Raw genomic sequence first — 12,590 nt, forward strand, 5'->3', positions numbered from 1 at the left:
TCCGGCGGCACCAGAGACGCGGGCGGGCCAAAGGTCGTGCGTCCTCAGCCCCGCCCCCGGCGCGCGGGCGTTAGGTGGACGCGGTAGTCTGGGCGCCTGCGACGCGCGTGGTGTGGCCGGGCGCTGGCATCCGAGCGCGGCTGGCTGGGCGGCGGGAGCCGGTAAGTGCGGGCCCGCAGGCGTCCGGACGTCCTCTTCCGCCAACTCCAGGCAGTGGCGGTCCCGGGTCGTCGCGGCGGCAGGGCGGGGACGGGGCTAGGGGCGAGCCCGGGCTGGGAGCGGCTGCCGCCCGAGCGTAGTGTCCGGGCCTGGCCGGCCGTTTCTCAGTGCGGACCCGGGATCCTCAAAGAAAAAGAGAGTGAGGATAAAGGGAATGTAGAGTTGAGGGTTTGTTTTTTCTTTGTTTCCCCAGTGTGGAAAGGAATGGAAGACGTTCAGTGCACCTGCACGTGACCCCAAAATTTAGTCGGGAAGCTGGGTGTTTTACCTCCAGTGAAAGCAAGTGGGAGTAATAGGAGAGGCTTGGGAAAAGATCGAGCGGGGGAAGAGAGAGATGTCGGCATCTTCTCTCCCTCCTGCCTAAGACCCTTCCAGTATGTAATCACTGACCTGGAGAAATAATGCCCGAGTACAGAGTACGGGGCAGAGTTCCAGGTGTCACTGTGCACCCAGCCCCCACGAGCTTTGTGATTCATCGCAAACGGCCGATCCGGAAGGATGAGTAAACTCCGCAAGTACAGTCGTGGTACAGTATTTGTTGAAGTGCTCAAATTGGACTTTGGCCTGGGTGGGTCTGTCCCTTCAGTAAGCATCCGTTGGGTTCTTACTTTAAGGGACTCGAGAAGTCTTGTCAGCTCCCAGCAGTAGAAACTTTTATCTTTTAACGCCCGGATCTTCAGCCATTTGTAATGCATGTTTAATTTTTAGTCACAGGAAATAAGTGACCATGGTGCTCAATAGTTTGGATAAGATGATTCAACTCCAGAAAAACACTGCTAACATCAGGAATATCTGTGTTTTGGCTCATGTTGACCATGGTAAGAATCCTTTCTAAATGGCTTATTTTCAGTAATTAAGGGGGTGTGTTTCCGCATGTGTCAGTGGAGTGATGCTGTGGGCAGTTGAGAGTGATGCTTGCTAAGTTGCAAGTCTTACTTCCTTTAAAAGTTTGCTGTGGGAGGAACACAGCTAACTAGTGATTGTTATTCTTCTATGTAGTATATTTTGTTGTCTTTTAAACGAGAAGTTGAGTTTTTAAGTATTTGTCAAGTATTTTGAAATGGCTTTGTAATATAACACATCTGTAGTCTTGACATAATGTCCTCAGAACCTGTGTTATGTGATTCTGTTTAACTCGTCAGATGTTTATTGGACATCTGCTAAGTTCGAGGTATTTTGCTAGCTATGTCAGAAGGTAGAGATTTATGCACAGGGCACCAGCCCAGCTATATAGAGAGGCGATTTGGGGGTTGAGGCAGCACAACATGAGACAGGCAAAACGTAGACTCTTAAGGGTTGAGAGAGCTGGAGGGTCGGGAAGCTAGTAATGGGTTAAGAAAAGGGCTTTATAACAGTGTTAGAGATGACCCTTGAAGGGTGATTCAAGGTGGCAGATGGGGACACACATTTCAAGTGGGAATAATGTCAGCAAGGGGAGAATGAAATGTATGTGACCAAAGCACGGGACATGAGAGGGGGGCAAGGATGCATGGTGCTTAGCTTCTCACAGACATTGCTTTCATACCACAGCATTGCCTCCTGCTAAGCCCGCGTGCTTGGTTTCAGACAGCTTCTTAGTTCACGTAGCCACAGCAAAGTGATAGGATTGGGAGTGTGAAATAAAACCTATACACCATCCTGAAGGTGAGGGAGTAAGAGAGAAAAGTGAAGAGGTAGGCTGGGCTGTATCTTAAAGAGCCCTTCATGCCAGCTAGGCACTAGGATATGGGTTAAGTGCTCCAGCTCTGGAGTTAGACAACCTGAGTTCAAAACTCCATTTCAAGTTACTTTGCCTTTTTGAGCTTCAGTATACAGCCTCTGTGTACTGGAATAAAAACCAAACCTACCTTATAGCATTGTGAGGATTAAATGATGATAATGAGAAGCCCTTGGCAGGTACGTGCTTTATCATGAAGATGATCATTGGCATTTATTATTAGGTAATAGGGAGCCATTAGGAGAACAGAATAAAGCAGGGATGTTGTAATCAAATAGTACATTAGTAAGAATGGTCTGGTGGAAGTGTTTAGGATGGATTGAAGGGCAGGAAAGAGGTTAGGTGGCTATTGCCATTGATATAATAGTTGAAGTGAAGTAGTTACAGGAACTAAAAGGAGAGGTGATGGATCCCTTTGTAGGTGAAGGCAACTGAGAATGAGTTTTGTATACAAATCTGGTGACTAACCCTACCCCATGAGTTTCTATAATTATGCTGCTCACGGTTTGAGGACATGAAGTTTGACAAAAGTATTTTTTTTTTGCTTTGTGAATTAAATCATGCGGCAAGTCAGTGGCATGTGTGTGTACAGCAAATTACTTTAAAATTTACTATTTAAAAGTATGTTAAGATAATACTATCCTAGAAAACCTGTGATTCATTTATTCATTCAACAGATAATTCATTGAATGTTTCTTACATGCCAAGCCTTGTTCTGGTCCTAGGGATACAGTTGTGAAGAAAGCAAAGTCCTTGCTTTCTTGACACTTGCATTTGAGGGGATATATGCTCGCCGTACTTAGAATGTTCTACTCCGTTGGAAGCAGGAAAGTGACGCTCTAGGGTTATATGCTAATACATAATGTTTACATGGCAAGCACGTAATACAGTATTAGAGGTCCAAATGGGTACTTGAGTATCGTAAGAATTTCTTTTATTATTAGAGTAGATTCCTGGGTTTACGTTTGGATACTGGGTAGCATTGGTCACTGCGGTGTAGCTGATGCCCTCCATTGGCTTGCAAACAGTAGGAGATATGGGTAAATTTCCTGAATTTCTTTGCCAGATGGGTATTTTCTTCAGACAGTTTAACTGGCAAAAGCCAGCTGAGGCCATACATGGGGAAATATGGCAAAAGATAATGTTCCATTGTTCTATGGCGATGTTTTACCCAGTATATCATTCAGAGGAAAACGTGATTGCTGTGCTATCCTTTTGTCATGCTGAGCTATCAAGAGTTTAAGTTTATAGGCCTGGACACAGTTATGGATATCTGATGACTGATGTAATAATTACAATAAACTTGATCAAATTCTTTGTCGGACAGATTTGAGTAACTGTAAAAGTTGTTTGTCAGATGTTTTATATTTTGATTGGCACAGTGGTTTGTCTTATCACTTAAGAGTCTGTGCATTTTGCTCTGTGTAAATTATGCCTCAATTAAAAAAATTTTTTCTGTCCTTAAAAAAAAATGTTGCTTGACGGATTTTAAAGTGACGTTGACCCGCAGGGTTGGCAATACAGATTACAACACTGTGGAGTGCTGAAATCTGTGTCCTTCCCGATGATGTTTTGTTCAAAGTTCTAATTAAAATGCGCGTTGCATCTCGCTTCACTTAGTATAGGTAAATAGGAGATATTTGCTAAACCACTTCTATGGTTAGATGTTAAATTTGTCGCTACAATCTACCTGCCTCACCCTTTAAAAAAAGAAATCGATTTAAATTAATACTGTTACTTTAACAGGAAAAACTACTCTGGCTGACTGTCTTATATCTAGCAATGGCATCATCTCCAGCCGCCTGGCAGGCAAGGTATGTTATATTTGATATATACTTGCATTTCAGTAAGTATTAGCAAATCTACAATGTGATGAGTCCTTCGTTGTGTTCTTAAAGATCGAAAAAGTATAAAGCATCGTTCATGCATCTAAGAAGCTGCCAATCCATTTAGCAAGATAAAATAGATTGTTGCGAAAAAGTTATTTCTATATCGCTTTATGTTACTTTATATTAATATTTTATAAGTGCAAGAATGAGTTTTTGCAACCAATCAGATGATAACCTGGCATGATTGTGGAAAATTTCACAGGTGGAAGAGATGCTTCACAGTGGGAAATAATGTGGATAAAATGCATAAAGGCTAATTTGTGGATTGTGCTTGATTTGAGTGGAACGTTTGCCTATACTGAGAGAGAAAAAGGTGCAGGTAGAAAAAATGTATCAGATTACAAAGATCTTGAAGGCTAACCTGAGTACCAAAGGAAGGCTTCTGAAGCCTGAGGGTCATGATGAAGATCATGTTTTAGGAAACGAAATGATAGAGACCTTTTTTTCTAGCTGTGAACTGAAAGAAATTGGAATAATTTATTTGCAGTAGAAAGGTAGAGATGTTGCTCCCTTCAGTGAATTTAGGATATAGTCAGCAGGATTTATCAGGTGACTGGTAATATAGAGAAGAGGAGATAGAGAAGCAAAATTGAACTAAAAAAGTAGACCTAAGATACTGAAGGAGGACTTGGGCATTTGAGGCACATTGGGTGGGGAACTGGCCCAAGATACTGTCTATAGAAGGCTAAAAAAACTGGGTTGAATGAAATAATAAAGTGCTTTTATTTTTCCCACTTAAGAAGTGAGAAAAAGTACAATAACTCTAAAGTGAGTAGATGAAAGGAAATAATAAACCATAAATTAATGAAGTAGAAAAGATCAATGAAGCCACAATTTGTTCCTCAAAAAGATTAATACAGCTAACAAATATGATACAGTGATGGTGGACACGTCATAATACATTTAAAGAGTGAATCCTAATGTAAGCTATGGACTTTAATTAATAATAGTGTATTGATATTGGTTCATTAATTGTAACATGTACCACACTACACACTAATATAAGATGTAAGTAATAGGGGGAACTGTGTGTGTAGGAGGGGAGGGGATGCTTGGGAACCTCTTTACTTTCCAGTCAACTTTTCTATAAACTTAAAATTGCTCTAAAAAGATAAAGCCTATTAATTAAAAAAAAATTACTGGCAATGTAGACAGTTTATGATTGTCTTGCATTACAACTGATAAAAAGTTAGAAGTTGATCAGGAGAAAGGAAAGGAGGAAGAAATAAGTGGTACTAGGAAAGAAAAATGCTGCAGAGATTAAGAAGGTAATAATGGGACATAAGGAGCAACTTCATGGCAATAAGCCTAAAAATTTAAGTGTTTAAAACAAAAATCCAGATCAGTCCATTTTAATATTACATTTTAATTCATTGGGAAATAAGGATGCATATGTTGCATTTTTACAGTTAAGGTACATGGACAGCAGAGAGGATGAACAGGTCCGAGGGATCACTATGAAATCCAGTGCCATTTCACTACATTATGCAAAAGGTAAATCGATCTGTGTTTTAAAGAACAATGGTTTTGTATCTTTTGTGTCCTTCTTTCTCTTCCTGAATTAGTTTCAGGCCTCAGGTTTTTTGCTTTACATTCCACAAATTTCATTCTGGCCTTTCCAGATGATCTGTTGTTAGATCAGAGTCAGGCTGTCCAGATTTGAGTACAGATGGGGACCTCTGACTGGCTTGAGGGCAGAAGAACTGGCAGCTCACACTTGCCCCCATCCACCCAGGTGATTGTATAGATTTCTTCAGAGGGAAGGTCTGGAGTCTTAGGACCTTGCTGGTTCAGCCTTATTGTCCCATTTCCTCGCTAGGTCCTCGTTCTGTCCTATGGCCTGCCTATTAGATCTAGAGTCTTATTTACTTGACTGTGTGCACATTGCCATGATCAGTATGGTTTTTATCCCCAGATCAGGATGCCATTTTGACAGTAACACTTCTAGGAATTTATCTGACTGGAACAGTCATACAGGCACATGAGATATATGTTCATTGACATTCACCCAAAAGTTTGTATTAGGGAAAAGAATGCCAACAACCTTAATGTCTGTCTTTGGAAAATAGTTAAGTAAACTGATACATCCATGCTGTGAAATGCTATGCAGCTGTTCAAACAACTGTTTGACCTATATGTAATTATATAGAAAAGGTAAAGTAGGAGACAAAAAGCAAGTTGCAGAGTAAATACTTATAAGATATGAATGTGTTTTAGTAATACGAATATATTATGTATACAGATAAAGGTGTCTGGAAGGACACATACCAGAACCTTAACTGTAGTTATTAGGGGCTGGATTATGTGAAACTTACACTTTTCAAAATATTTTGTACTGTTTGGAAATTTTACACAAAATGTGAATTTGTATAACTAGAAGAAAATAATAAAGCTGTATTTCATTTTCCTAATGGACTGACCTGTGATTTATCCTTCATATCTCTGGCACTGACACCAAGGGTTATAGTATGTGGGACATGACTCTTCTCTTTGAGGTCAGTCTTACAGTGTTTTTGAACTAAACCAGTTTTGAAGCTTTTAGGTACATGAATTCCCAGTGTTTAGGATTTAAACTGATGCCTTATTTTTTAAAAACTACCTCTCACCTTTTAAACGTCCTCATTCTGTGATCCAGTGAATGGGTCAGTGGTCAGTTTATTTCTTTTCTCTCCTTATTTTTATAGAGTTCAAGACATTTGTAGCCTTCCTTTTTCCACACTCATATTATTAGTCTGTTTTCATTTGAAGATTACTTTAGTGTGAATTTTAGTTGCTCTCTGGACTTTGTCTCCAGTTCCTTCACCCCTTTTTAAACCATTTTATTAAGGTTTACTTTATGTATCATGACCTTCAGTCATTCCAGTTCCCTTTTGTCTTTGTGGTACAGTGTTGCAGGAAAATGGCTATAGGTCCCAGGGAATTGAATGGTCTAATCTTTATTTTGTTGAACTGTATGACCTTGGGTAACTTGCTCTCAGACTGTCCTAGATATACTTTCTTGATTGCACAGAGCAGAGGCTTAAGCTAGCTTGGGTTGGGGTGGGATGGCTTGTTGACAGAATATGTGTGAAATGATACTGGAGACAGTATTCATGAAAATGCAAAAGCGGGAGCATTATTGGAGTGACATCTCAAAGAAATTGAAGGCAGATGTTGATTCTGGATCCAGGATGGCTCTAGAGACCATCAGCAAAAGTTAACGGATCTTCCCTCTGGAACTCCACTGTCATCCTTGGGTTGAGTTCTCTGTTTTTATCTGTTTTTACCCTGTAAGTCTTTTCTCTGTTTTATAGCTTTTGCCTACCCTTAGTGCCTCCATCTTCATGAACTCCCCTTTCCCTGACCCCTCCTCTCAACTCCTGTTTTTTTCCCTTAGTTCTGTTGCTTACTGCTGCTTTCCCCTACGTTTACGAGCATACATCTCAAGAGCAGGATGTTGCTCAGCTTGTCTTTTGATGCCAGGCTCTGGCAGAAGTTGCACCTATGGACTGCTGGTCTGGGGTTGGATGGTCATCTCCTAGTCTGATCAGTGGTGATTGGAGTGGAGCCATGAAGTATTCAACATGTTTCTTTGTGACCGTGATGGCCTAGAAGGGGCTGTGGGTTAGGCAGTCAGCACACTTGACAGTTAGAGCCTTGCTTTCCACATCTGCAAAATGGGGATGGAAGTTGGGGATGTTGACTGAGACATGTTCTCAAAACATCCGAGAGATGAGATACATTCTCCTCCCTGTCTCAGCATTGACTCTCTGGAATGGGGCATTTCCTGCTGTGAAGGTGGGACAACCTGAAGGCGATCTCCCTTCTGGAGGAGGGAAACCTGTTGGTTGAAGAAAATCTGCAGGTGATTTTTGTGTTTACCACTTCTTCCCCTCCTTCCCATGCCCCTTCCAAATGCCCTGTTAGTTGAGGATCTCTGTACTAAATGTTAATGAAGTGCTTTCTGGTTTTGACTCTTAATTTAACCAGCTTTCAAAAATTTTTTCAAATCCTCACTTGGATTGAAAGATAAGGTATTTTTCTAGTTTAAGGTAAACAAATAAGCTTACCAAAACTATGCATATTACAGATAGAGTGTTGAAAACCATCAAGGTGATATTCTTATCTTAGCATTTTCCAGGGCCCCAGTTCTTCCTTGAGAAAATGGAGCCTCTCTCATCTTTACATTTGTGACTAAAATTTGGTACAAATGTTGGGACCATATTGTTAAATCTTGTTATTTTCCTATTTCTTAGCCACCCCTCTTTGTGCCCTTCCCACAAGGATACTATGCATTTATCTGGTCATTTCAAGAGTTAGGAAATAATCCCAATCCTAATATACATTCTATAAAAAATCCTAAGAGGATGTAATACCTTGAATCCTTTAGCCTAGGATGCAACTATAGATGAGAGAAATGTATTCAGATGGATTAAGTACTTAGAAATTCCTGGACTGTTGTTATCAGAAGGCCTGTTGTTGTCATTTCTACCCTGTAGCTGTTCTCTATACCTGTGAGCAAATACTGCTATTGCAGAACTTCTGAAATGAAGTTTTCATTTTAATTCGTCTTTTTAAAAATTTTAAATAAATTTACGTTTATATGTATTATAGGAAATTCAGTATGTTGTAGAATATACATTAAAACACAAGACTGAAATAAAAATTACTTCTAGTTTCCCACCAGTTCTTTTATCCTTTCAGTTTTTACATTTAATCCTACCATAATTGTACACGTGAATGTGTACACATGCAAGCTGTGAGGTAGATATCTAACTTAAATTTCCCCCCAAAGAGTTGACTACTTATTCCAACACCAGTCTAATTGGATTATTAAGTACTATATTATTAGTTCTTGACGCAGTGCTGTTGTCAACAGCTCTGCATGAATGAGGCAGTCTGGGTGGGACTGTTATGAGTTAGAGAGCAGACTCTACCCACCCATGAAACACCCCCCTGTACCTGGCTGGGGGCTAGTGCTCGCCAGCTGCAGCTGACTGATGCCCTGTATTTTTCTGTTTTTTTTTTTTTTTTCCAAGAAAAGTTGGCATCAAGATTTTTGGTAAAATCCTCCAATTTTTAAAATACTGGCAACTTATTAAAAATTTGTAAAGCACCATGTAGAACAAACTGCAGTGGGCTTTAACTTACAGGCTTTCAGTCTGTACTTCAGGCATATGTGCTAGCTAGCTAACAGCCTGGTTCAGTGGGATACTCAGTATTTACCCAGGTGGCAGCCACACTGTAGCTCGGATGTACTCCAAATGTGGAGACCAAGGATATGGCAGGGCTTTCTGCAAAGAGATCCATGTGCAGGTTCACCTCTTTGTAAACACCTCCATAGGGGTTTGTAGTTGTGGGCAAGTGGAGAGTTTACACCCATGTTGGTTTCAACTCTGTGGCTCTCTGGTCTTAATCTCTTAAAACTAGGCCGTGGGGAAACTGATTCATGCCATCCAGATTCACACAAGGCCAGCATGTATCAGTCGCTTCCCTTACCTTCCAGATATGTGAACATTAACCCGAGGTTCTGATTTCTGTCCTCTTCCTTTGGGGCCAGGGCTGGGAGGGAAGGGTTCCATTGTCCCTTGTTTGACTAAAGATCAGATTTTTTCCTCTTAAGATAATGAATGCTTTACTTTGTGAAGCATTCAGTTGATGCCAGATCTAAGAAAACGGGTGCACGATAGTTGGATTCTGAGCCAGATGCCTCATATGCGTGATTTTGTTTAATCCTCACAGCAATCCTGTGAGATAGATGTTATCCTCATTTTACATGTGTGCAAAATGGAGTTCACAGGGGCTAAGAAACTCCCCTGAAGACAGAGTAGTTAGCATGTGGTAGTATGCCTGGGAGCCAAGTAATTACATTTGCAGACTCCTCGTTTGCACCAGGAGTCTCTTGGAAATCAGTCAGTCCTGGCCACGGCCGATTCTCCCTGAAGCGTAAATGTCTCCTGTCCACCAGGGATTGCTGCGACTACTTACAGACATCTTCTTGTGGCCAGCATTACCCGCATCCCTGTTGTCTTTGGTCACTGCCCAAGATGGAAGTCCTGTGATCTGGCCTCTCAGTAATCTCTTCCCCATGTTTCTCTGTGATTCTAATACCTGCTCTGCCCTCAACCTCTCACTGTTCCCTTCCTTCCCAAAACTTTCTCTGAAAACATCCCAAGGTAAACAAATAACCCCTGCATCCGCAACATCTTTTGTTGCTGTTCCCTCCTCCTCCTGCTGGCTGTTTTCTGAGGACACTGCTTTTCTTATCCTTCTTTCAAGTGAGTGCTACTCATTCTTTCATGCTCCATCTACCTCTGGGTTAGGACATGGGATTGCCGTTCCCCTTGTTCACTAGTTCTGGTTCAAAGCTTAATTCTTCCACCCTTGCTTTAAAACTCCATCTCCTTTGAGACTCTTACTGTCCATCCAATTATTCTCGACCTTTCTTACCACTGTCAGCTTCCGGTTACAGTCCCCGGTCCCCGTTCATTAATGACTTTGGCACCTGGCTCATCGTTTTCCTTTTTGCCCAAATCCACCAAGGTAGCTTTTACCGTTTCTGAAAATGACCTCTCCAACGGCATGGCTTCAACAACAGTGACGTGTAGATCTCCACTTCACCCTCCTTCTGGCATGGCTACTTGCTGGATTTTAGCATCATCCAGAACTGTTCATCTTTGACATTTCAAATTCAGATACTCCCTTCTCCACAATCTTTACTCTTCCCAGCTCTCTCGCCTGTGTAGCGAGGTCGCCATTCTTTGATTTCAGAAAGCCCTTCAGTCTCTTGAGCCGCATCACTGCCCTTCGTTTACTTCCTGCCTCATACAACCCAGACTTGTCTTTTTGCTGACAGTCTTGCCAAGGTCCTCAGTTTGCTTTCTTCACCTTCTGTCCTCCCAGTAAAACTCTAACCCTTGGTAGAGCTAACTCTCTACACTTTTTTCCTCCTTATACTTGGGCTGGGTTCTCGGCTGGTCCTCGGGCTGCTGGCCGACTTCCAGTATGTTGTCTGTCAGGCCTTGCTCATTCTCTCCAACAGCTCTCTTAAACCTTCTAGTCTCTTCCAGTCCACCTCTCAGTCCCTCTCCCACAATCTCAGCAGACATTTTTACGTTCTGTTTCACAGAACACGGGAGAATTTTCTCAACTGTTTGCCACTGCCCCTCAAAATGTAACATTATTAGTATCTTTGCTTGCCTCCTGTCACTGTGAAAGACTTGTGCTCTGGACTTATCTCCTTTGTCCTGGTGCCTAACTGTCAGCTCTTGAGCATGCTAAAGTCTCTCATCTTAAGTGTGTGTGTGTGTGTGTGTGTGTGTGTGTGTGTTTGCGCGTGTATCTCTCTCTCTGTCACTCTGAGTGTTAGTCAAAGGTGCGCTGCTGTTACCGTTTCAGTTGCTCTGACAATAGGCCCCATCCCATGCCTTATGGTAATGGCACATATTAGCCATGTGAAATTGAGTGAAAGATAGTTGGTCCTTGATCTTTGACTTTCTCTCCAGGGTGATGTGAACATAGAGAAGTTCCGAGTAGGTTGCAGAGGTTTAGACCCTTATATGGGTTCCAGGAAGCGAACGCCAATCTTTTTTCACTCCAGGGCTTCTTTTTCTGGTTCTTAGCCAAATGAACAAACAAGTGTTGTTTCCTCAGCTGCAAAGTGTAGAGGCATCTGTGACCTTCATAGGAAGTGACTAAGGTGGTAGATAGACCCGGGTGTGTTTCTGTCTTGCAACTGCTTTTGTGACCTGGGGTAAATCTCTTCCCTTTTGGGGGCTTTAGCATGTTTATGAAATGAAGGGTTGGGCTGCAAAAATGCTGAATGATTTCAAGAATCTCATAACTTTTGTTTTATGTGATGGGAGCGGATAGAACCCTGAACCTTGCTAGCACTGCTCATTTTTCTCTGGTTTATTTGGTTGGGACCCTGGTGCTTATCCTAAAGCGTAGCTGTGAGACTGGTGCTGTGAGACCTGACAGTAAAAGACTCGATTAAGGAGGCACACGGGGCCATTGTTCCAGGGCACTGGTTCTTTGACTTTGTTCAGAGATGTCCACAGTCCTCTCTGGTTGGAGTCTTCCCTGGTGGGTGCATCAGAGCCAGAATTCCTTACAAAGCAATTTGCATGAAAAGAGGAAGCAGGGGAAGGAGTGGTATTGAAGAAGGCAGTCTTGCTGATTGATGGCAGTCTTTCCCACTGAGCCCATTGCATTTTGGAATCCTTAACCTAGTGTTCAGAAATTCACTACTAGTGGAATCTTGGCATGTGAGATTAAATATATGCCATCTTGAGGATCGGGGTTAAAGGTATGACTTTGGAGGTAGATGGGTTTGAACTTTCACTCTACCATTTTGAATTCTTTGATCTTAGGCAATTTACCTTAGAGTTGGATACTAGCTGGATGTTCTTCAGAAAGATATTTTACTTTTCCGTGCCCTAGTTTCCCGCTCTGTAAATTTGGCCTAATGGTAGTAACTACTGCAAGGGTTGTTGTAAGTAAACATTAGATAATGTCTATAAAATGTTTAGAACAGTGCCAGATAGTGCCCAGATAGGCACTCCACAAATGTGAGCTCTGGCTTTGGTTACTGCAGTGTTGTTGTTTTATCATTATGAGTATCACACAGGGCACTAATCAGGTCATCAAGCTGTTAACATCACACTGGGGAAATTCCTTTAAATGGCCCCATAAGTTATAACATTCAGCCCTGTTGTAGTTCTGGAGCACACAAAAGTTGAAAAACACTGAGTTAAGAGGAGGAGCAAAAGTAAGGTATAGGTATA

At 41.8% G+C, this 12,590-nt stretch overlaps 1 protein-coding gene across 5 annotated transcripts in view; it reads left to right on the forward strand.

Annotated features, from left to right (window-relative positions):
- The first annotated feature begins 6 nt into the window (after positions 1–6).
- EFL1 (elongation factor like GTPase 1) overlaps positions 7–12,590 on the forward strand; it is a 135,230-nt gene continuing 122,646 nt past the window's right edge. For 2 of the 5 annotated variants that reach the window (XM_082448578.1, XM_082448580.1), the window contains exons 1-4: positions 8–161; positions 928–1,037; positions 3,683–3,750; positions 5,235–5,319. In XM_082448578.1, the coding sequence (XP_082304704.1) occupies positions 947–1,037; positions 3,683–3,750; positions 5,235–5,319 (244 nt within the window). In that variant the 5' untranslated portion in view covers positions 8–161; positions 928–946. Of the gene's footprint in view, positions 162–412; positions 746–927; positions 1,038–3,682; positions 3,751–5,234; positions 5,320–12,590 lie in introns of all 5 variants that reach the window. The other 3 variants (XM_082448579.1, XM_082448581.1, XM_082448582.1) reach the window with 3 other exon arrangements.

Source organism: Balaenoptera physalus, assembly GCF_965194825.1.
Source record: "Balaenoptera physalus genome assembly, chromosome: 2".
Classification (NCBI taxonomy): Eukaryota; Metazoa; Chordata; class Mammalia; order Artiodactyla; family Balaenopteridae; genus Balaenoptera; species Balaenoptera physalus.